The sequence below is a fragment of the Capricornis sumatraensis genome, chromosome 22, assembly GCF_032405125.1.
Source record: "Capricornis sumatraensis isolate serow.1 chromosome 22, serow.2, whole genome shotgun sequence".
Classification (NCBI taxonomy): domain Eukaryota; kingdom Metazoa; phylum Chordata; class Mammalia; order Artiodactyla; family Bovidae; genus Capricornis; species Capricornis sumatraensis.
The window spans coordinates 42,884,259-42,910,095 of NC_091090.1; the positions used below are offsets into that span (position 1 = coordinate 42,884,259).

General features: G+C 43.5%; 1 protein-coding gene across 1 annotated transcript in view; it reads left to right on the forward strand.

Annotated features, from left to right (window-relative positions):
- Positions 1-11,851: 11,851 nt before the first annotated feature.
- The window catches only part of KIF13A (kinesin family member 13A), a 196,178-nt gene continuing 182,192 nt past the window's right edge, over positions 11,852-25,837 (forward strand). The window contains exons 1-2 of the mRNA XM_068961028.1: positions 11,852-11,952; positions 12,246-12,336. Of these exons, the coding sequence (XP_068817129.1) occupies positions 11,898-11,952; positions 12,246-12,336 (146 nt within the window). The 5' untranslated portion in view covers positions 11,852-11,897. The remainder of the gene's footprint in view (positions 11,953-12,245; positions 12,337-25,837) is intronic.

A 25,837-nucleotide genomic window follows, 5' to 3' on the forward strand; every position in this document is an offset into this window, starting at 1 on the left:
GCAGATGCTTTAACCTCTGAGCCACCAGGGAATGTTTGGAGTCAATGAAAGGCAGCTGTAAATGAGACGGTTGGACGGCATCACCGACTCAATGGACATGAGTTTGAGCAAATTCTGGGAGATGGTGAAGGACAGGGAAGCCTGGCATGCTCCAGTCCATGGGGTCGCAAAAAGAAACCTGAACCCCCTGCATTGAAAGGTGAAGTCTTAGCCAGTGGACCACCAGGGAAATCCCTGTCTTTTTTTCTTTTAATATGAAAAACTTTTAGTAGTTTACTCAAGTATCTAAGTGTGACAATTCTAGTAACAATTACTTTACTGATCTATAAAAACCTTTATTATACATATTATATTTTAGTTTGTATTTCACTCTTTATTGCATTTCTGTTCTGATCTGTTTTTTCTATTCTACTTGTTTCAAAGTACATTATTTATTGACTTTATAATACATATTTTAAGTAATTACTATTATAGTAAATCTTATTTTATTATTTTAAATCACTATCAATACTTATATGTTTTAATATTTACTATGTATTAGGCACAATGCTAAGTGCTTTAAATGGATTATAACACTTAATACTCAGACTGCTACAAAGGGCATATTATATATCTATCTTAATCAACTGAAGTAACAATGGTTCAGAGAATGTAACTAAATTATCCACAGTTACATAGCTAACAACTAGTTATCTGTCTTGATAGTAACATGACGAAAAGAAAGCTGTTCTTTTTAAACAAATGTGTCCGTGCTTGTTATTACCAAGAGCATGGTCTTTACTGAACATCCCAAGTAGGCAGGGGTTTGTGGGAGCTGGGGGCAGGAGCAAGGTAAATTTGTATCTTTGGTCAGATCTCAGAATCTGACAGATTAGTAATTACAGGAAAAGCCAATAGGAACCCCTCTTCACTGGGTTATGCAGGAGAATGAAGCTCCAACGCTCCATTGTGTATACTGAGTTAACTTTTCTTCCAGGCATCTAGAATGGGGCTCAGTTCAGTTCAGTTCAGTCGTTCAGTTGTGTCCGACTCTGCGACCCCATGAATCGCAGCACGCCAAGCCTCCCTGTCCATCACCAACTCCTGGAGTTCACTCAGACTCACGTCCATCGAGTTGTTGATTCCATCCAGCCATCTCATCCTCTGTCGTCCCCTTCTCCTCCTGCCCCCAATCCCTCCCAGCATCAGGGTCTTTTCCAATGAGTCAACTCTTTGTATGAGGTGGCCAAAGTATTGGAGTTTCAGCTTCAGCATTAGTCTTTCCAATGAACACCCAGGACTGATCTCCTTTAGGATGGACTGGTTGGATCTCCTTGCAGTTCAAGGGACTCTCAAGAGTCTTCTCCAACACCACAATTCAAAAGCATCAATTCTTCAGTGTTAGCTTTCTTCACAGTCCAACTCTCACATCGATACATGACCACTGGAAAAACCATAGCCTTGACTAGATGGACCTTTGTTGGCAAAGTAATGTCTCTGCTTTTGAATATGCTATCTAGGTTGGTCATAACTTTTCTTCCAAGGAGTAAGCGTCTTTTAATTTCATGGCTGCAATGTTAACCTTGGGAGAAATGATTAAAGTGTCACTGGAATCATTTTCTTAGTTTTGTAGCTCAGAGGAGGAACTTGGGTTGATGCAAGTCTGCAAAACATCAAGTTAGAAGGCTTGGGCAGAGTTGAGGTCAAGTAAGATGCTGAGGCTCTCCAGGCCTGCAACTTCACAGAAAAGGAGTTTTAGATGAAAAACCTGTGACCTGGCCAAGGGTTAACATCCTGAAAGATGTTAGGGACTGTGGGGGGCTGGTGTGGACAGCCCTCTTCACAGCCAGTCCACAAGTTCCACTGATGACATCTTAGCACTTTGAGGACTCCTCTTTTGAAATTGCCATAACTCTTATGAGAGCAAGACAGACTATTTTCACTTTTCACAGTTTATTTTCACTCATATCTTGGTTTTGAACCAACCAATATTACTCAGCGGATTCACTCATTTTATCTCCAGACTTAACTACAAATAACTTTAGTCTGTTTATGAAAAAAATGAGAAGACAGTCCATGGAATGGGGAAAAAAATTTGCAAATCATATTTGGTAAGAGGTTACTAACCAAAACATATAAAGAACTCATATAACTCAATAGCAAAAAGCCAAATAACTCAATTTAAAAATGGGCCAAGAACCTAAAGAAATATTTCTCCAAAGAAGATATAAGAAAGGCCAACAGGTATATGAAAAGCTGCTCAATGTCATTAATCATTAAGGAAATGCAAATTAAAACCACAATGGGATATCACTTCACATCTGTTGGAATGGCCATCATCAAAACCAGACAAGAGATAATAAATTCTAGTGTGGATGTGGAAAAAAAGAGAACCCTTGTGCATTGTTGTTAGGACTGTAAATTGATGCAACCATCATGGGAAACAGTATGGAGAATCCTCAAAAAATTGAAAATAGGGCTACTGTGTGATCCAGCTGGGAATATAACAAAAGGAAACTGAAACACTCACTCAAAAAGATACCTGCACCCCTATGTTCACAGCAGCACTATTTATAATAGCCAAGCAAGCCATGGAAACCACCTAAGCTGTCTCCGTTCATCAATGGATGAATGGAGAAATTGTGTGTGTGTGTGTGTGTGTGTGTGTGAAGGAATATTATTTAGTCATAAAAATGAGGAAATCCTTCCATTTGTGATAACATTCATGGACCTTGAAAGCATTATGCTACATGAAATAACTCAGAAAAACATACTATATGATCTCACTTACATGTGGGATTTAAAAACCTAAACCAAAAAACAACAACAAACTCATAGTAAAAGAGATCAGACTTGTTACCAGAGGCAGGGGATGAGGTGGAGCGGGGCAGAAATGGAGGAAGGTGGTTAGAACGTCCAGATTTTCACTTATAAGCTAAATCAGTACCAGGAATGCAAAATGATATACTATAGTGAACACTGCCGGTGATACACAGGAGAAGGTGGATGTTTGCTGAAAACCTATTTTGGTAATCACTTCACAATATTTATAAATCAAACCATCATGCTGTGCATCTTAAACTTACAGTGATGTATGTAAATTATTTCTCAACAGAACTGGAAAAAATTCACACCCATCTTCCTGGCCTTGTTATGGACTGGCTGTTTAACATCAGTCTCACCACCTAATGTCTCAGGGGCCACTTTTTCTAAGACAGTGACTGGACTAAATGATCTCTAAGATTCCTTCCCGCTGGAAAATCCCAGGACCAGGTAACCAGTGAAGATCTGACAATGCTGAGAATGTTCAAAAGAAGGGATCACAGACTCTGAAGGGAAGAGAATTTGAAAACGTCACAATAACCTGTGCCTTTACTTCCAGGCTATTTTGCAAAGGACAGAGAGCCTACTACTCCATTCATTCATTATGGACTGGCCACATTCAGACGGGTAGGGCAAGTTTCTCCCATACTCAACAACAGTAAGGATAAAAACAACTATCTTTACTGGGGTCCTTCAAAGTGCCTGTCACTTCATAGATTCTAATTCTTTAAGGAGTTCACAGTCCAAGAGGCAGACAATCAAACCAATGGATTACAGCTGCCTTTAACTAACTCCAAGTAAGTTTACTAATTTCCCATGGAATTCTCATTGCCTTGAGTCTGTCCTGATACTAATTTGACTTAAAAAAAAAAGTATCAGTGCTTGTTCACTGACAGAAGCATCATCCAGACTGAACATCATTACTAATGATGTTACTAATAATGCACCGTCATCACCCATTTTTCTCATCTGTCTCTCACAGTGTTTTATGATGCTTTTATGGGAGCTACATACTGCATTAAACTGTAAATCATAATAGTAACAGACTATTATTTATATTGCCTATTTCATTTTTTTTGGTGCCAGAAAAATATAGGTGAGTCAGGGGAAATCTATTATCCTTCTTATGAAAATCACTCACATGCATGTTTCAATTTGTATGTGTGTTGAAATCCCAAGGCTGCCACTTCCCTTCCTTGAACAGCTTACCTAAATTTTCTCTTTTATTTTTTAACCTATCATACAGTGCAGGATAATAATAGTGTGTGTCTCAGAGGGTACTGTGAGAATTAAATAAAGAACCTGTGCTTGGGAGGTAGTCAATGTTGAATAAATATTTGCTACCGTGAACCATTGTGAGATATAAATATTATCGCGGTAGATGGTTTGGAGCCCTTCTCTAAAGGAAAAAACCCACTTTGTTGTCCATCTACTCACTGAATACATCTGTACTCCAAACGGGTAGGGTTTTTCCCCCGTATTAAGCAGTTCTCCAGTTTTCAGGAGATTCCAGCTGGTTCCCTACAGAAGTGTTAGTCACTCAGTTGTGTCTGTCTCTTTGTGACCCCATAGTCTTTAGCCCACCAGGCTCTTCTGTCCATGGAATTCTCCAGGCAAGAATACTGGGTTGCATTCCCTTCTCCAGGGGATCTTCCCGACCCAGGGATTGAACCCAGGTCTCCTGCATTGCCGGCAGATTCCTTACCGTCTGAGCCACCAAGGAAGCCCAATTTAATTCAATTCTGACAGCATCCGCCTGGACGTAGCGTCAGATCCCACAGGTTAAGGGTTCAGTCCCTCAAGACTGTTTTCCCTTCCCACTTCAGACATCAATAGCAAGTCCAGGTCATCCTATACATTCCCATGACCCTCTCCTCTGTTCAGTAATTTGCTAGAGCAGCTCACAGAACTCACGAAAAAAAGCTTACTTACTAGATCACTGGTTGATCATAAAAGGATGCAGCTCCGGAACAGCCAGATGAAAGAGACACAAGGGCAAGGTGTGTGGCAAGTGGGATGGAAGTTCCATGTTCTCCACAGCAAGCAACCCTCCCAGCACCTCCACATGCTCACCAATCTAGAAGATTCCCAACCACTATCATTTTTTTTTAAATGGAGGCTTCCTTGTATATGACTCATTTGAAAAGACCCTGATTCTGGGAAGGATTGAAGGTGGGAGGAGAAGGGGGTAACAGAGGATGAGATGGTTGGATGGCATCACCGACTCAATGGACATGAGTCTGAGTAAACTCTGGGAGTTGGTGATGGACAGAGAGGCCTGGGTGTGCTGCAGTCCATGGGGTCGCAAAGAGTCGGACATGACTGAGCAACTGAACTGAACTGAACTCTTTGTATATAGACGGTTGATTCAATCACTGACCATTGGTGTTTGATTCAACCTCCCTGCCTCTGAGATAGAGGTAGAGAGGGTGGGTGAGCTTTTAATTTCCAGTCTTGTAATCACATGGTCGGTTTCCCTGGCAACCAGCCCTCATCCTGTGGTTATCTTTCCAAAAATCACCTTGTTTCCCCTTTTAGTGTTCAGGAGCTATTTCAGGAATGAAGGATTAAAACCAAATATTGTAATGAAAGATGCTCCTATGTTCTAATCACTTAGTTAATTACAAGAGTTATAGGAGTTGTGATCCAGGATCCATGATGAACCCCAAAATATATATTTCTTTAAAAAAACATTTTGCATCTTTGATAGAAAATGACAACACAAAGGGTGCACTAGAATGGCCACACTTTTATTTTGATGGCAGTAATTTTTCCCATCAGTTTCTCTTGAGAAGCAATTTGTCACCAGGTATAAATACATTCCTATCTGGTTCTCAGCTTTGTGGGAATCTTTCCTGGCTTTAATAATCCAAAATGCAGAAGGTGCATGAATGGAGATGTTTCTTGGTCCAGTGGAAACTGAGAAATGATATGCATAATTTCAGAGCAAAATCTTGAGCCATTGTGTGGTCTGCCATCTTTTTCTTTCCTTCAGCCACAAAATTGACATTGTCCCAGGTGGAGGCTGTTTCATTGGCCTGGGACTTGAAAATGACAGGAGCAGAGCCACAACCGAGCTTTGGGGGACAAGTCACCTGAGTTGGGCATAAAGCCTTGTTTACATGAGCCACTGAGATTCAAAGGTTGTGGGGTTACCATGGCATGACTTAGCCTAGGCTGACGGACACTGTTGTTAAAGTAGATTTATGGAAAGCCTCTTATTTAAGTATTTGCCTATGCCATCATTACTCTTTGATCCTCGGTAGACTTAAGCCATTAGCAGTTTTGACATCAGCCTGGCAGCCCCCTTCTGGCTGAAATAGGTTGAAATCAGATGATTCCAGAGTCCTTGGGATGTTTGTGATCAGGTGTCTGTCAGGTTCTTGAGATCCCAGGGCATTTCTGGTTTCTAAAGTAAAGCCCTACTAACAAGCTCTTCCTAACAAAGACCATATGTGTAAAGTACGTAGACTGGGTGGACGGGGATGTGTCTAGAGGACGCAGTAACTGCATTCATTGGTTATGTTGGACTTTGGGGATTGTAGAGATGCTTGAAAAGAAATCAGCAAAGCTCCCCAAAGCCTGTGCATAGCTCAGACCCACAACCAGGATCTTCTCAGTCTAGACTAGCTCTCTGATGAACCTTTAATTCTGTACGCCAGTCTCGTGACTACAGAAATCCCAGTGGTTATCCATCTAAGAAGGAGCTGCCTTGCTGTTCCCCGAGCTGCTTTTTCCTTAGACTGACTCCAGAGTGTGACACTGTCTGTCTGGTCCCAGAATTCCCCTTGCTGCCACTAGAAAAAAGCACACCCATTCTTTTATCAGCTTTTTTTTTTTTTTGCTGCTTACTTCAACTAAACAAAGATGAGAATAAACCACAGCAAAATCCAACAAAGCCTTATGCAATAGAAGAGTCCAGATTCTTTCGAATAAGCCCATCCAGTTAAATTCCCTGGTCTACACCCTCCGACACCTTCTTAGACGGATAACCACTGGGATTTCCGCGTGCCAAATGCCTGAGGTTGGGGTTCCCATAAGCACCCCTCACACCCTTTGGGAACTTCTAAGGGCCCTGGGAACAGCCCCCACCTCATCCCTTCATAGCAAACTGGCCTGAAGAGCCAACTGTGGCAGGACAACAGGCTCCTTTGTGGCCTTGAGTGGGCAGTGTGCACGTTTGAGGTGTTGCCACTTGAACATGTCAGAGCTGGAATTGGAACCCCGGCTGCATGACCCCAGGGAGGATGCCTTCACTGCCTGCCCTGTGTTGCCTTTCATTCTTCATCATGTTTATCATCTGTGTCCTTCCTCCACATACGCCCCTTCTCTGGATGCAGGTCAATGCCAACAATATTTTGCGTCACTTGTCAACATTCTCCAAGTGGACAAAATACCATTGCTACTGTTCCATGAGCATCTTCTGTCTTCTCAAGCCCGTTGCACTTTTCCCCAAGTTAATTCTATTCTCTGTGTAGATTTTAGGAGTGGGAATTGAGCTCAGCTTAACAGAGCCTAGAAGAAGAACCTAGAAGGGTTTTAGAAACCTGGAAACCCAAACAGTTCTCACTTCCCTAAACGTCCTGCACAACGGGTTCTTTTGCGGTTGTGGGCCTCCCTGTGATCATGAAGAATAGTCTCTCCACAGCCCTCAGGCTGACTACAGGGAGGTGCCAGCTTCCACTTACAATGCTGGGGTGAAACCGACACAGATATGAACTCCTTTTATCCTCATAACAACCCTATGTAGTAGGGACTTATCCCATCATCAATTACCATCATCCAAATTTTTTCTCCAGGAATGCATCTAATCTTTATAAGTAAACACTGGGTTTTACGGGCTTCCCTGGTGGCACCATGGTAAAGAATCCACCTGCAATGCAGGAGACGTGGAGACATGGGTTGAGAAGATCGCTGGAGAAGGAAATGGCAACCCATTCCAGTAACCTTGCCCAGAAAATGCCGTGGAAAGAGGAGCTTGGCAGGCTACAGTCCATGGGATCGCAAAAGAGTTGGACACAGCTAAGAGACTAAACAACCACAACATCATCCCAATAAGGAAACTGAGGCCCAGAATAGTTTCCTTGCTCAGAAAAGGAAGTTTCAGGATTCAAACCAGACAATTTGATTCCAAGAGTCGTAACTCTCAGTCACAACTCTCCGAATCCCAAGCCTCGATTTCCAGGGGGGAAGAAACTGATAGATTCAGCTTGTGGCAGGAATTTTACCAGGAATGTGGGGTTATACAGTACAAATATGGTAGCTGAGGTCCAGAAGTCAAGGGGTGATGGAGGGAGAGGGAACAGCTGTTCTCAGAAAAAGTGAACGTTGTATGCCGGGCATTTACTCAAAAAGGTGTTCAGTACATCTTGCGGGATAGGAGTTCATAGTTCTTACTTACTCATGAACCAGTTGAAAATTTGTTGTGGGGAGTTCAAAATTTGTTCCAGGCTACATGTGAGACAAGATTCAAATACAGTTTGTCTCATTCCTAAGCCTTATCTTTTTTTGTTTTTTGTTTTGGCTGCACAGAGTGGCATGTGGGATCACACCCACATCCCCTGCTTTGGGACTGAGGAGTCTTAACCATTGGACCACCAGGGAAGTCCCCTCACTTTGTTAACAATCTAGTTTCAGAGAAGGATGCTCACCACAGTTGAGAGAATGCAATATGTGGCAAATTGCATTTTCCAAAAAGGGCTACAACAAATGTCTCCCACATCACATGATCTTGAAAGATTAACTCTGACGTTTCCCCCACTGAGATAATGGGGCTGTAGTTCTCTCCTGGGATTGGGGAGGGCTTGTGAGACCACAGGAGTGGCACTACAGAACTTCTAAAGTAAGGTCATAAAAGCTGGAGGAGCTTACACTGCGACTCTTAAAATGCTCACACTTAGAACCTAGCCACCATGCTGTGAGGAAGTGCAAGCCGCCCATGCAGAGAGACCGTACGGAGAAAGCTTGAAAGTATTTAGAGAAAGAGGAATGCCTGTCCTGCTCCAGCTGCTCCAACTCCCACGTTCCCAGCTACCACCTGACTGCCATCTCTGCAATCTCATGATTGAACCAGATGAGCCCTTCTCAAATGGTTTTAAGCTGCTAATCTGCCGGGAGGATGTGTTATATAACCGCAGTAACTAGAACGGCATATTCTTTTTAAAAAAAATAATTTTGTATTTATTTATTTATTTGGCTGTGCCAGCTCTTGGCTGTGGCATGTGGGATCTTCTATCTTTATTACAGCATGCTGGGTCTTTAGTCGTGGCCTGCAAACTCTTGGTTTTGGCACATGGGCTCTAGTTCCCTGGCCTAGGATGGAACCTGGGCCTTCTGCATTGGGAGCATGGCGTCTTAGCCGTTGGACCACCGGGGAAGTCCCTAGTACAGCATGTTCTGAAGAACAGAGGTCTTCAGAAGAGCATAAGAGCCATTTTCAAGTGTCTGAAGGACTGTTGGTGTAGGCGTTTAATTTGTAGTGGGGGAAGCTCCAGGAGGCACTGCATATCAACAGTTGCAATTTACAAGGAAGCAAATTTGCTTCTTTGTGGTGGTTTAGTTGCTAAGTCGAGTCCGACTCATGCAACCCCATGCACTGTAGCCTTCCAGGCTCCTCTGTCCAAGAGATTCTCCAGGCAAGAATACTGGAGTGGATTGCCATTTCCTTTTCCAGGGGATCTTCCTGACCCAGGAATCGAACCCTGGTCTCCTGCATTGCAGGCAGATTCTTTACCAACTGAATTAGGAGGGAAGCCCTGTACAGAGCCCTTCTCTATCAGTAGAATGTTAGGGTCACCCATGAGAGAGCACTCTGCCAGCCAACAAACTCAATCAGAGGGATGACCATTTGGGAGGAGGGTTGTAGAAGGGTTGTAGGGACATGCTAAGTCATGGCCAACTCTTTTGTGACCCCATGCATTACAGCGCACTAGGCTCCACTGTCCATGGGATTCTCCAGGCAAGAATACTGGAGCGGGTTGCCATTTCCATCTCCAGGGGATCTTCCCGACCCAGGGATCGAACCTGCATTGCAGGTGGACTCCTTGTGGATGGAGCCACCAGGGAAGCCCAGTCTCACATGAGTTAGGGTTAAAACTGTTTTGAAGAAGAAACATTTGGTAAACTCTTCTCAGAGGAGGTGAGGGACTTTCAAGTTGAAGAGGGTTGGGAAAGGTGGAAAAACAGGACTACTTGGCAAAAACAAACAAACAAAACCCCAACCAACCAACCAACCAAAAAAAAAAAAAAAAAAAAAAGAGGAAACTATTTAACCAGCAATAGCAAATTAACCATGCCCCTCTCACCTTAAGACTTATCTATTTATGGTGTGTTATGGGCCAGCATGGGCTTCCCTGGTGGCTCAGAGGATAAAGAATCTGCCACCAATGCAAGAGACCCAAGTTCAGTTGCTGGGTTGGCAAGATCCCCTGGAGGAAGGCATGGCAACCCACTCCAGTATTCTTGCCTGGAGAATCCCATGGATAGTGGAGCCTGGTGTGTGGGCTACAGTCCATAGGTACACAAAGAGACATGACCGAGCGACACACACACTCACACGTGCACCAGCATCCTCCCAGACCCTCAATTCTCACATCCCAGTGCTGCTGAGTTATTTCACTCTTATCTCCACAGTACGTCCTGCTTCCTGCATCTTTACCACCGCTGGCTTTGCTCTAGCCATCATCACCTCTTATCTTGATGATAGTCAGAGTTGGTCCCCGGCTCCAAACCCAAAGTCTCCATTCAGTTTCCCCTTGCCTTTAGAATAAAGTTGAAATTTCTTAGGTATTCCAGGCTTTCATGATATGACAGAGGATAGGGGTTCGGGTGGGGAGAGAGTCAAGCCCCTCCCTACTTGACACCTGTTGGAGACAGAACTGAACATCTCAGGGCATCTGCCAACAGTCTAGCGTCACACCTGACTCGGTGCTATTTTTCCCGCCACAGAGTGTGCATCTGCAGTACTGGATGCAAGACTATTCGCGTTTTTGTGTGTCCTCCACAGTACTTTGCACACAGTTGGCCCCCAAGACAACTTCGAATGACCCTATGAAAGATTGAATTTCTACATTTAAGCGACCCGGAAAGATTTCCCCTGATCTCAACTCGGGATTATAGACTCTGTGTACGCTTCAACAGGCCCGGCACCTAGAAGTGCACGCCCAAGAAGCACTTGTTGAACCGCACAGAATAAATCAGATCCCCTCCTAGTCCCGCCCTGGCAGCGAGGTGGGTCTTTGGCAAGCGCGACCAAAATCCATGGCTCTTAAATTCTTATGTAACAGTTAATGACCCTCCCAGCCCACACTGGACATCTCTCCCGTCGGAGAAGCGCAGAGGGCCGGAAAGGAAGCGAGAGTAATCTTTGCAAACACGCTCATTTGGTGGCGGAGGCACGGATTGACTTCCAGCCTCGGTTCACTATCGGAAAACGCCGCTGCGCGCTGGGCGCGGTGCGGTGAGGGGCGGGCGGAGGGGGCGGCCGGCCGGTGGAGGCGCATTTCACCCGGTGGGTAAGGCCTGCCCACCCGGCACGCCCAGGGGCTCCGGGGGGCTGCGGTGACAGCGGCCCCAGAAGGTGACTCGAGTTCAAGGCGGTGCCCGTGGGGTTCCCGCCGGCGCCGGGGCCGCGGGGGACAGGCCGGGCCCCGGGGGAAAAGCGAGCGCCCCGCTCCGGATCGCTGCGCCCCTCTCCCCTGCCCAGCCCCGCGCGCCGCCCGCCGGCCCCCGCTCCCTCCCCGGGTGCCGGCCGGCCGGGCCTCCCGGCGCCGCGAGGCGGGGAAGATGGCGGCGCGGCCCGGCCCGGGGCGGCCGCGAGGGGCGGCGGCGCTGTGCGCTCGGCTGGGCCGGCGCGGCTAGAGCGGCGCCTGGGCCCGGGCGGCGCGGCCTCCTCCCCGCCCGCCGCCGCCGCGGCCGCCGCGCCCCGCCCCGCGCGCCCGCCCCTCCCCGGGCCCGGCCGTGCCCCGCGTCGCGCTCCCCCGGGATGGCCCGCGCGCCTCGGCGCTGCCTCGCGGAGCTCACGGCGGAGCGGCGGCGGCCGCGCTCGGGGGGCGCGCGTGACGGGGCCGCCTGGGGGCCGAGCGGGCGCCGCCAACATGTCGGATACCAAGGTAAAAGTTGCCGTCCGGGTCCGGCCCCTGAACCGACGAGGTGAGCAAGCTTTCCGCTCCTTTGCGCTTTGCGACCGGGGCTGAGGGCGGGGGGGTGGGGGGCAACTTTGGAAAACTGCGGGGCCGCGGGGCTGGGGCGGCGGGAGCGGGAGGCGAGCCGGGGCCGGGGTAGCTCCGGGGAGGAGGCGGCGCCCTCCGCGGCCGCGGGGACCCGGTGAGCCGGCTCCCGGCTCGGGCCGCCTCCCGGGGGAGAGCGCCGCGCGGGCGCGCAGAGGCGGGCTGCGGGCGCGGATGCACGGCTCTGCAACACTGTTTCTCGCCTTTTGCTTTCAGAACTGGAACTCAACACCAAGTGCGTGGTGGAGATGGAAGGGAATCAAACGGTCCTGCACCCTCCTCCTTCTAACACCAAACAGGGAGAAAGGTAAAAGCGGGTGCCGAGGGCGGGCGGGTGCAGCCCCGCCGCCTCCTGCAAGTTTGAGCCAGGAAAATGGGAGTGCTCTTTCCTATTGTTAGGAGGTCGGCTTCAAGTTTGTCGCACGCTCCCGTCTGAAGCTGTTGCAAGTCCAAGTTCCTCTCTCTCTTCTCTCTGCCCCCCTCTCCCTTGTCCCCTCCCATCTAGAGGCAGGACACCCCGGGCCAGAGCTGGGACCAGTCCTGTGTCCCCGGCCCGCGGCGAGACACCCCGAGAGGGCCTGCTGGGACTCTCGAGATGATGGTCCCACGGCCACATTTTACAGATGAGAAAACTGAGGCCTGAGGCGAGGAATGACCTCCCAAGGCCGGCACCGTGGAACCCTGTGCCCCTGGTTCTTTCCACCCCTGCACTGGTGGCTTTATTTGGCAGACACTTGTTAAGGAACTTTGTGTAATATAGGAGTGGGAGGAATACCCCCTCCACTCCCACCGCAGTAAAGCAAAACAGTTTTGTACGATGCTGGCTCAGGCCTGGACCATTTAAGATCTATTATTTTGTTGGTGCTAGGTTGAGATAATGCCTGAATGTAATGCGCGAATTTTGATTTTCAGGAAGACAAAAGTAGTGCCCCGGAGCTGTATAGACACTGGGGGGATGTTTAAGAGGGGCTGCATTTACTAGATGGCAACATATTTGCATTTGAAAAGTGTTAACTGTTGGATCCTTATTAATTCTGCTCTATTCCACGCAACAGTATGGGAAAATGCCCTAAAATAATTTGAATATTTGGCATTTTTCTGGTAAGCCCCTGAGAAGAAAAGGGTTGAAATTCATTCAGTATAGCAGTGCAGTAGCTTGGAAAAATAGGAAAGAGAAGCCAGGGAGATTTGAAAAATTAACTCTTCTGGAGTGAGTTTTTGTTTCCAAAAGTCACCTGTTACCTGTTGATTGATGTGATACAATTTAGTGACATTTTTGCTCTTTGGAGCTTTTTTTTTTTTTTTCCTCACTGAACAGCAGCTCTGAAGTAGGGTTTGTTATTTTATTGCTAAAGGAAGCAACTGCCTTCATTCTATAATCATGCAGTGTCCAGGCATAGTTTACTAAATTTGGGGGAAGAAATTATCAGGAGGTAAATTTGAGAATTTTTTGCTTTTTGTGCTGAGGCTAGAAATTTTTATCCATTGTGCAAACATTCTGCTTCCTATAGCAGACTGGTATGGTGAAGGTAAATAGCTGTTATATTTAAAATGTGTTAAATGCTTTTTAACAGTAATGGTTGTATCCTTGGATAATATTTTTAGATACATTTTAAATATTTATAGTATTTTAGATCCATTTATAGCAATATAGTTGTATATTTCATGTTAATAGCAAGTAAACTCATTGAGTAAATTAAGATATTTACAGGTTACATTGGCTGCCTAGATCACCAGTACCTTTCCCTCATCCCCTCTACGCCCAAACTGAATATTTTCTCATGTTTAAGAAATAAATTCTGCTGGGTCAGATTCTTCAAAGCAATCTACGAAATAGGTAGAACTGTCAACTCCTGTGTTTCTGTGGCTTCTGTTTTCCTTGCTGGTGTGGCACCTGCTTCTTGCCACTCTCAACCATAAGGATTGTTACTATTAGCTACTATTTAATGTTATAAAGCTTTGTCCATTGTCGACAGGCAGGGATTTAATTTTGTGGAATGTGGATAGACTTTACAACTGCAGACACTTGGCTGGAAAGGCTAAATAATCAGTTGATCATTTTTAGGGCCACCACCGTCATTACTAATCAGGATCTTTTAAGTAATGATTTGTAGCGTGATTTGGGGATTTCTCCATATGCTTGCTTCTTGGAATAGCCCATTATCCAGAGCTATAAGAATAGTGCTGAAACATGTTCTGACCTCCTGACAGAATTATTTGAATGGTGGATGGGCTCTTTCTGTGGGTTTTGCCTAGGTACGTGTCATTCAGTTTATAGACAAACTGGGAGGGTTCAACCCAGCAGTACTGCTTGCACGTTAGGATTACTGTCTTTGCAAGGATGGAGACATCAAATGCATTTTGATTTTCATTATGCAGCTTGGTTTCATCTTTCTCCAATGGATTTTCCCTTAAAGCAACAGCACATTTAAAAATAGAAACAGTTTCTCCCTTGGGTTCTAGGTTGATTAATTGCAACAATGGTTCATGTTATGTTTGCAATTCGTTTCTTTTTCATTTATTTTGGACTCAAGCTCAGAGCAAGGTGAGACTAGCGTTTTTCTTACCTAGAAGTCCAAGGCTTGAAGTGTAAGAAGTTTTTAAATGAATCTTGGTAAACCTTATCATTGAAATAGCTGTTTTTCCAAATATTGCAGGAAATTACTAATGTATTAATGGTGGTTGGAATTTTAAGTTACTAGGTCCAAGTTTTCAGTCCTACTAGTAAAAACAAGCAAGAGTACATTGGTTTCCAGGAAAAGAAACAGGCTTAGCTTTCATAATTTCCCCCTTTATGGAATCGAAGCCAAGGCTACATGTTAAGGTCTAAAAGAGTCACAGGGCTTCTGAGGTTAAAGATATTTGTTTTGGTCCTAAAATTCTAAGATTATAATGTACCACAGAAGTCTAGATTAATAATTGATAGTTAATAAACCATTCTGAAACATTTAGAGTTATATGAATGGGTTTCTTAACATACCATTGCATTACAATGCAGGAGACATGTATGAAGTTCATTATGAAGTTCAGATCATGCAGGTACCATGCTCAGCACGGGGGATCCAAAGACCACTGTGGACCCAGAACCTATGCCAGAGGCTTACACCTTTGAGAGATGTGAGAAGAGAGAAGTAAAAATAGTTAAAATACAGTGTGGTAGATTATTTAGATTATACTTTTGCCATTATGTTTACCATATCACTTGAAAATTGCCTGTTTCCTCTTCCTTTCCTCCTTTTGGTTGTGAGCTCTGGGAAGGCAGGAACCTTGTCCTACTGACTTTTGTCTTCCATACCTCCAAACAGCACCTGGCACATAGCAGACCCTCAGCAAATGTCTGCATGGTGATGGTTTGCACTGTGACGGGAACGCTGAGGAGGGGCTGTGGGTGTGACCCGGGATCTTGGCATCCTGTAAAGACAGGTGGCGTTTGTGCTGGCCTTGGGGGTTGCTAAGAGTGCAGGTTCACTTTTTCAAGATCGGTAGAAAGTCCTTTGTCAAAGAAACTGAAAGCATACCTGCCGCAGATTATTTCTGGCTGATTGTGTGTGCGTGCGTGCAGAACGTGAAGCAGGGTGCAGAAGCCAGGCAATTCAGGAAGGAGGAGAGAATGAGAACCCCTAACTTGCCAAAATACATAATAGTTTAAAAATCAACGTATAACCAGGTGTCCATTGCAAAGTCTTCCTCTCATTCCTGCTGTCATCCTTATACTTAATATCCTCTCACCTCTCCCCAAACAAAAAAGGTGACCTCAGTTATTGATTTCCCATGCATATTTTCAAATACACACACACACATATATATATTTTTTTCCCACAAATATCTTTTCTATCCTTTAATAACAGTATGTTGACTCCTTAAAAAAAATCCAGTATGGGTGGTAGTTGCAGTTTTAAAAATACACATGTTCATCTGTGCTCATTCGTGTCCGACTCTTTGCAACCCCATGCACCGTAGCCCATCAGGCTGCTCTGTCCCCCATTTTCCTGGCAAGAAATACTGAAGTGGGTTGCATGCCCTCCAGGGGATCTTCCCAACCCAGGGATCTAATGCATCTCCTGCACTGCAGGTGGATTCTTTACTGCTGAGCCACTGTGGAAGCCCATAAAAAATATGTATATATACCCATGTATATATCAATCTGATCTTTGTAGCTTTTAGGAAGTGAAGTTTTATCATCAGAATGTAATGGAACTTGCTTTGTACAGAAATTTTTGTTCTTGATTGTTTTAAACCATTTTAAAGTAAGTAACTGAAAGTAAGTAAATTGTAGGGTAAGCAACTGAAGCCATGTGCAGATATATCCTAGCTAAGTTAAAAGAAAAATTGGATAAATTTAGGCTCTTAGTAAAAGAACATCAAAGTTTTAACTTCTTGCCCAGTTTTTCCATACTGTAGAGTGGGCAGTGTAACTTACAAGGTACACGAAGGTCGGTCAGTGGAAGAAAGCTACAGCTTGGTCGATTTGACTGCATCTATATTTTCCAGTTTATGAATTATATGTTGCAAGTTTTTGACTGTTTATTCCCCCAGACTGGTTTCCCCTGCTATTACAGTGGTTTCCAGGATGGTTTCTTCTCCTCAAATAAAACTGTAGAGTGAAAGTTGAAAAATTAGTTGAAATCATATCAAATGAAAAAGATCCATCACCAAAGAAGCAGTAATATTCTACATTATCTAGGGACTTTGAGTTTTATTGTGTTTTCCTCTCTCTGGCTCAATATTACAAAGTTGATTGTAAGAAAGCAGAGTATTTAGATTTCACTAATATAGGAGTGAGCATTCTTCATGCATGATATCAGTGGTATTTTGAAGAATGTTATAATGGAATATTTTAATTAGATGTCCTCGTTTTCCATTTTTGTTTTAGAATAGATGGTCATCTCTCACTTTAAAAGACAAGCCTAAAAGTAATTATAATGTACTAAAGATTAGTGACTTTAAATTATTTTGTTCACAGTTAAAAATGTATTTTACATTATGCACCATTGTGTGCACCTATATAAAGGTTCATGAAAAAATTTACTATGTGCAATATCTCTGTTATTTTTCTACCCCTTTCTGTTCTCATTCATTTTAGAAACGTTGGTTGTGACTTACCAGATTAACTTCAAAACCTGCTAAAGGGTAACAAGTTTATAATTTGAAAAATACAAGTTTAGTGGGTAAGAAGTTGGGTTCTGCATACATACATATGTATAAATATTTTAAATCAGTGTAAATACTTTGAAGTGTGGAGTAGTTTTATAATTTATAAAGGCTCTGCCTGATGTAGCTGTCATCCTGGGGGTTCCTGCCACATCATTCTGAGAATTCCTTTTACAGACTCTTTTCTGTGCGAAATCTCTTGTTTTTCTGTTTCTCTTTCTTTGCTGCCTCAGTTTTGTAGAGCATGTCCTTTGGTTGCTTCCCCAGAAAGAATTTTGGGAGGTGAAGTTTTTCATTTCAAAAATGAAAATATCTTCATTCCACCCACTTACCTCGTTAATAGTTTGGATGGGTGACAAATTCTATTTTAAAGATGTTGGTTGCTTTAATGTCTTCTTGCTTCCAGTCTTTCTGTTGAGAAGTCTGAAGCTATTTGGATTTCCAGCCCTTAAGACATGACCTAGATTTTCCCTTTCTGGAATCCGATAGAATATTCTTTCTTCTCCTTTTTGGTGAAATCACAGTGGTGGGCCTTTTGGACCTGGAAACTTGTATCCTTCAGTGCTGAAAAAATTGATTGAATTAATTCATTGGCAAATGCTCTCTTTTTATTTATTCTTTTCTGGAGCACTTATTTAGACATGGGGTTTCCTGAACTGGTCATCTGATTATTTTATTTTTCCTTTCTGCTTTTCATCTATTGTTTTTGTTCTGCCTTCTGGGAGATTTCATCCACTTCATCTTCCAAACTTTATGTTAATTTTTTCCTCTGATACCATATTTTTAATTTCCAAGAACTCTTTTAGACTTAAAAAAAAAATAGCATCCTGTGCTTATTTTCTAGTTGTGGCATTTTCTGTCTTTCTGAGGACACTAATGATATTTTTTTCTATATAGTAGCCTTTTCTTTCTTCTTCTTTTTAAAGTGCATAGTTTTGTTAGTGTTGGTGTCTGTCTTTTATGTTAAAGGCTTTTCTCAAACATATAGATTTGGGGCTTTCTCTAGCACAAGGACTATATATGATTTATCTTTGTATTCTTAGGGCCTAGATTCAACAGTGCCCAGTGGACAGAAAGCATTTTTGTAAATTCTTTGCTGTTTTTAAAAAAATTATTATTAAATGTTCTGTCAAATCCCTTTTCAACTTTCAACAATAGAAATAAAATTGTTTTTTCTTAAGAGCACATATAAATGCTATAATTAAAGGTGGTAGTTGCCTTATGCAACTCTTAGTTACTAACATTCATGAAGATAATTAGTTGTAATCAGTACAAAAGTTGAAAAAAATTAGAAAATCCTAATTTTGTATTACTATTGCAAAAATGTTAGTTGAATTTTTCTCTTTTTTTTGTTTTTGTTTTGGTTATTGTTAAGTTTAAAATATATATGCTTGTTGGGCTGGGGAGATTTTTCAAAATGATACCAAACTAGCCAGTTTATCATTCTACCACTTGGATTCTTCTGGCAAAATCTAATCAGAGACAAGTGGATAACTTGAAATGTTTCCAGTTTTCAATAAAATTGAAACATATGCTATGCACTTATATTTTAAAAACATTTATAAGAAAACATCTTCCCCAAATAGTAGGCTTTCTGAAGACATCAAGGTTTCTCAGTTATTCAGCCACAGTTACCCTTTCTCAAATCTTCCCTGGAGCTAGAACAGAGAAGGTGTTTGTGCATTTAGAATTTAAAGGACTTTGGAGAACATTACTGGCAGAGACCAGAATGGCAGAGAAACCAACAATATATATAGAAATACTCAAAGAGAATTTTGTACCTTAACTGGCAGAGAACAGAATGGCAGAGAAACCAACAAGATATATAGAAATACTCAAAGAGAATTTTGTACCTTAACAACAAAAATGAAATTTACTAACAACAGAGCTATCAGTAAAGGAAGTATACTAAAATTCACATGAAAACAATCAAGAGTTGATTTATATGGAATTCAAGAGCTATCTCTTCAAGATCACTCTACAAAATATTATATCTTTGGGAATTTAGCTTTGCAAATATAAGAAGAAAATATCAGAAATTCTTCCTTGGAAATTAGTTTATTTGATGTTTTACCATCCAACAATGATATGAAAACTAAGCATGGAAAAATGTCAGGTTTTCATATCTCTAAAATTTTATTGTAAAAATGAGTAATTTGTTTATTTGATTGTAAGATCTAAGGTTAAAAAAAAAAGTTGTTTTTTTTTTTTTCTTATAGACCCTCATAGACCCTCAGAATTAGGAGGATAAACAGTCCAAGCCTCATCATTTGCTTGAATGCAGTCTCGATTTGATGTTTTACCAGCTGAGCCACCAGGGAAGTCCCCCGATTTTGTTTTTTGCACTGGAGTGTAATGGCTTTACAGTGCTGTGTTAGTTTCTGCTGTTGATTTCATTTTACTATGAGATGAACAGTTCGGTGAGTCACTAATAAAGTACTAGAACTATTTTACCAAATTGTTCTTGAAGTGAACTTTTCACATCAAAGCACAATTGTGTCTTTTTAAAAGATTGCTTCCTTAGATAATCTAAAATGTTTTATAAGAAGCATGGCAGAAATTTAAAAGCGGGGGCGGGGGAAAGTGTCGTTATTCAACCAAACACCTAACAAATCCATTATTCTTATTTTTCCCCTTCCTTCATTTTGTCCTTGTCCATAAATATAAATATTTGTAGTTAAAATGCTGTGTTTTGCTTTTGTCCCATTTATATTTTGTCATGCAACATGGTTTTCATAATTATAATTTTAATAGTTGAGTACTGTAGTCTGTTGAGTTTCATAACTTTAAAACCATATTTCTGTATTTCTGGACCTGAAAGTTGCTTCTCTTAACAATTATAAATAACTGAGAGCATAAAAATAACTGGAACTTTTTAAAGACTCCTTTGCCAATTGCAAGGCGTTTCTTCCCAAGTGAACTTACTCAACACAAAAATGCATCTCTGAAATTGTATGACAACATGAACCATTCCCTTACATTACTGTGGAGTTCAAAGTTGATAGCTTTCATATGTAGGTATGAGCTCAGTTCAGTTCAGTTCAGTCACTCAATCGTGTCCAACTCTTTGAGACCCCATGAATCGCAGCACGCCAGGCCTCCCTGTCCATCACCAACTCCCAGAGTTCACTCAGACTCACGTCCATCGAGTCAGTGATGCCATCCAGCCATCTCATCCTCTGTCATCCCCTTCTCCTCCTGCCCCCAATCCCTCCCAGCATCAGGGTCTTTTCCAATGAGTCAACTCTTCACATCAGGTGGCCAAAGTACTGGAGTTTCAGCTTTAGCATCATTCCTTCCAAAGAAATCCCAGGGTTGATCTCCTTCAGAATGGACTGGTTGGATCTCCTTGCAGTCCAAGGGACTCTCAAGAGTCTTCTCCAACACCACAGTTCACAAGCATCAATTCTTCGGCGCTCAGCCTTCTTCACAGTCCAACTCTCACATCCATACATGACCACAGGAAAAACCATAGCCTTGACTAGACGGACCTTAGTCAGCAAAGTAATGTCTCTGCTTTTGATTATGCTATCTAGGTTGGTCATAACTTTTCTTCCAAGGAGTAAGCGTCTTTTAATTTCATGGCTGCAGTCACCATCTGCAGTGATTTTGGAGCCCCCCCAAAATAAAAGTCTGACACTGTTTCCCCGTCTATTTCCCATGAAGTGATGGGACCAGATGCCATGATCTTTGTTTTCTGAATGTTGAGCTTTAAGCCAGCTTTTTCACTCTCCACTTGCACTTTCATCAAGAGGTATGAGCTAGGCCATGGAAAAAATGATTTTGTGTGGACGGTAACAGCCCAGGGGTTCTCACGCGGGAGAGTGCATTAGGCTCATTTGGAGAGCCTCACTCCAAAAAGTCCTGAGCCATAGCTTGGCCTGAGATCTTGCACTTGTAGCAAGTCCCCAGGGTATGCTGATGCTCTTAGCTCAGGACCAAGCTTTGAGAATCACTGCTCTAAACCAGGGCTGGTCCATTAGAATTTTCTGTGATGGTGGGAATATTCTACACATCTGCTGTCCACTGTGGTAATCGCTTGTCATGTATGATGACTGAGGACTTGATATGTGGCTAGTGCAACCAAAGAACAGAATTTTAAATTTTATTTCATTTTCATTCAATTTATTTTACTTTTAGAATTTTATTTATTTATTTATGGCTGCACTGGGTCTTCACTGCACTGGCTTTCTCTAGTTGCGGCAAGCAGGGGCCAGTTTCCAGCTGCAGTGCATGGGTTTCTCACAGTGAGAAACCCTGTTTTGGCAGAGCATGGGCTCCAGGACTTGTGGGCTTCGGTACTTGCAGCCTATGGGCTCAGTACTTGTGGCTCCTGGGCTCCAGGGTGCAGACTCAGTAGTTGTGGCGCAGGGGCCCAGTCGCTCTGGGGCACGTGGGATCTTCCTGGATCAGTGATCGAACGCGCCTCCTGCATTGGCAGGCGGATTCTTCACTACTGAGCCATCAGGAAAGCCCATTCATTTAAACAGCAGGTGGCTACTGTGTTGGACAGGACAAGCCTGGACATGGTTCTAAACCTCGGTTGCACATCAGAATCATCTGGCATGCTTTAAAAATTGATGCCTGACTCCTACCCCTAGCATTTCTGGCTTCATCAGGCGGAAGTGCCCCTTTGGCATTGGGATTTTTAAACCCTTGCCAGGTGTCCCAGTTACTATTATTGTTTACAATTCATCCCCAAAGTTAGTGGTCTGAAAACATTATTTTTTAATGCCCCTGAATTCTGTGGGTCAGGAAATCAGATAAAGTAGACATCACTTGTCTCTGCTCCTTGGTGTAGGGGTCTCATCCTGAAGACTAGAAATCTGCGGGTGTAGTCATCAGAGGGCTTGAGCTGGTGAAATATCCGATGTGGCTAACTCACATTGTTGGCAGTTGAGTCTCATGTGTAGCCAAGGTTGATAAACACTGATCTAGTTTAATAAATTTGGTTTTAAAGCCCATGGATTGTGATTATGTATGTACATTCTCAGAACCATTAATGTTCTCAAAACTAAAATCTGAAAGCCTCAGACAGTAAGCCTTCAGTTAAGTTCAGTCGCTCAGTCGTGTCCAACTCTTTGAGACCTCATGAATTGCAGCATGCCAGGCCTCCCTGTCCATCACCAACTCCCGGAGTTCACTCAGACTCACGTCCATCGAGTCGGTGATGCCATCCAGCCATCTCATCCTCTGTCGTCCCCTTCTCCTCCTGCCCTCAATCCTTCCCAGCATCAGAGTCTTTTCCAATGAGTCAGCTCTTCGCATGGAATTTCAGCTTTAGCATCATTCCTTCCAAAGAAAGCCCAGTTCTGATCTTATTTTACCTTGTTTACCTTACTAAGTTAAGTGTTTTCCCTATTAAGGCAACTTATGGAAATTTACTAGAGTCTTCCTGTGCCAAGGGTATGTATGATTGTGAAAGTGAAGCCTCACAAAGTTAAGTACTGTCCCATTTTTTTTTAAAGCCTCCTATTTAGAGGTTTTTTAAAAACCTCTCAAGCCAGGTGTATTTCATCAAAATGCCTCTTTTTATTTGTTTTTACTTGGAATTGTGGCAGAGAGGGAAGGAATTGCCTCAGTTATCTAGATGCAGGGTACTTGCTTATCCTTTAATCAACGGCTTCATCTACCTGCTTGGGAGGCACAGGTTTTTCATCTTTTTAAGAGCCTCTTGATGAAAGAGGAGAGGGAAAAAGTTGCCTTAAAGCTCAACATTCAGAAAACTAAGATCATGGCATCCAGTCCCATCACTTCATGGCAAATAGATGGGGAAACAATGGAAACAGTGGCCGACTGTTTTGGGGGGCTCCAAAATCACTGCAGATGGTGATTGCAGCCATGAAATTAAAAGATGCTTACTTCTTGGAAAAAAAAGTTATGACCAACCTAGACAGCATATTAAAAAGCAGAGACATTACTTTGCCAACAAAGATCTGTCTAGTCAAGGCTATGGTTTTTCCAGTAGTCATGTGTGGATACAAGAGTTGGACTATAAAGAAAGCTGAGTGCTGAAGAATTGATGCTTTTGTTGGAGAAGACTCTTGAAAGTCCCTTGGACTGCAAGGAGATCCAACCAGTCCATCCTAAAGGAAATCAGTCCTGAATATTCATTGGAAGGACTGCTGTTGAAGCTGAAACTCCAGTACTTTGGCCACCTGATGCAAAGAGCTGACTCATTAGAAAAGACCCTGATGCTGGGAAAGATTGAGGGCAGAAGAAGGGGATGACAGAGGATGAGATGGTTGGATGGCATCACCGACTCAATGAACACTAGTCTGGGTAAACTCCGGGAGTTGGTGATGGACAGGGAGGCCTGGCGTGCTGCAGGTCATGGGGTCGCAAAGAGTCGGACACGACTGAGCAACTGAACTGAACGGCCTGTGGACCACAGTTCCCTGCTTCAAGCCCTGGAACTGTATGGCATTCCTAGCCTTAGCTCCTATATCACTGCAGGATCTCAGGCACCCCTTTTATGTGGAGGGTCAGGATGGCGTGAGAGCTGGTTGGGAAGTCTGGATACTGCCTGGTCCTGCTGCTAACGTGATCTGTATCCACTGAGCTAGTAATTAATCCTTTCCATCTGAGTCTTCATCTGTCAAACTGCAGGCTAAACTAGATAATCTATAAGGGTTTTTTTTTGGTTGTGCTGGGTCTTCATTGCTCCACATGGGCTTTCTCTTGTAGCGGAGAGCGGGGGGCTACTCTCTAGTTGTGTGTAGGCTTCTCATCGCAGTAGCTCCTCTTGTTGCCTAGCATAGGCTTTAGGCACATGGGATTATGTCATTACAGCACGTGGGCTCAGTATTTGCAGCTTGTTGATTCTAGGGTGTTCGGGCTCAGTAGCTATGGCACATGGGCTTAGCTGCACCGTAGCATGTGAGATCTTCCAGAACTAGGGATCAAATCCATGTCCCCTGCATTGGCAGGTGGATTCTTATCCACTGTACCGCCAGGGAAGTCCTGTAAGGTTTTTTTAGCTTTAAAATTCAGATTTATCTCAACTGTATTTACATGTAGGTGGTGGTGGTGGTTTAGTCGCTAAGTCGTGTCTGACTCTTGCAATCCATGGACTGTAGCCTGGCAGGCTCCTCTGTCCGTGGGATTCTCCAGGTAAGAATACTGGAGTGGGTTGCCATTTCCTTCTCTAGGGGATCTTCCCAACCCAGGAATCGAACCCAAGTCTGCTGCATTGCAGGCAGGTGATTTACCAACTTACATGTATAGTTGAGTCAAATAGAGTCATAGGTAACATTTACAGCGGCTGAAATGGTTGGGTTGTAATTTACTTCTTGTCAGTGTTAGGAAAACCAGGGAGAAAAGGTCACTGTTCTTGGGAGGCTGAGTTAGCCTGCAGTAGCTGATGGGTGAGAGGAAGGTGTCAAGTGAAAGAAGGCAGCCATGAGGCTCCAGATAGTGGAGGCCGTTATCAGCCAGCCGGGGAGCATGGGCTCCTTGCAGACATGCTACAAGCATCTTGTCTCAGCTCAGACAGCAGCTTTTTCGTGTGCCTACCAGGCATTATAAATCTTCTGACTTGGACCTTTCAGTTAGTTTTCATCTGGTACAGCTGTGTTCTGTTGGGGAAAACCAGTGATTTTAAAGCTATTCTTGCTGGCATACAGCTGTTTTATGTGATACTTATGTGATAAGTATGTATATATATGGGGGTGGAGAAATTACATTTTCAAAGCCTGTTAGCCTACCACTTCCTTGGGCAGCTTGTTTTGTTTGGGTTTCTGTTGTCACCCTACCAAAAGTATGGTTAATCCCCAATATTTCTTACCTTCCTTTGTGAGATGAATTCTGATCAACAGGCGATAGAGAGAGAGAGAGAGAGAGACGGGGTGAGAGAGACAGAGAGGAAGGGAGAGTGGGTGTGTGTTTCCCTTCTGGTCTGTGTCCTCTTAGCCATTCTTCTGAAAGCAGAGTGGAGTTATTGATTCTGTCTGGCCCTTTAGAGTCGGGTCTGTAGGTGTGATGAGCTCTGCTGCTGTTAGAAAAGGCCGAGGAAAGCAGCTGTGCGGTTCCCTTGAGGGAAGAAGTTCTTTTTTTTTTGTTTTTTTAAACAGACAGGGATCAGGAAGGAAGGCTTTGAGGAAAGGGAAGCTTTGCTGTGGGCTCTTTGTGCTGTCTTAAAAAAAAAAGAAAACACTCCCTAGGTTGTCCACCCACCAGGAATGACCACAACCATTCGTGTGGGGAAAATCAGAAAGGGCAAACCATGCTGAACCGCTCGGGCGTTCCGCTGCAAGTCCTGAGTCGATTCAGCCCCAGTTTTGGAAAGGCCATGCAGTAAACCCTCATGTGGTTCGTTGAGCAGATTAACAAGCCTTTAGTATACTTAACATTTTGTAGTTTAATAAAACAAGTCCTCAGAATCGATGCTTTGTGTGCCTACCAGTCTCTAATCCCAGCTCAGTAGAGAATGTGTCTCGGAGCTAAACTTGTAACTGCCCTTTTTTAAAATGGGATAACAAACTGTTAGGGGTTTTTGTTTTGTTTTGTCTTTTGTTCTCTATCCTTAACGACTTCTATTTATATAGTTAATTAAAGTTTAGTAGTCACAATCCAAATTGTAGTGGGGATGGTTACTTTATTGCCTCGAGAAAGATCCTTAAAATTACTTGTTTGAAGAGCAATGTTTTGAGTAAGGA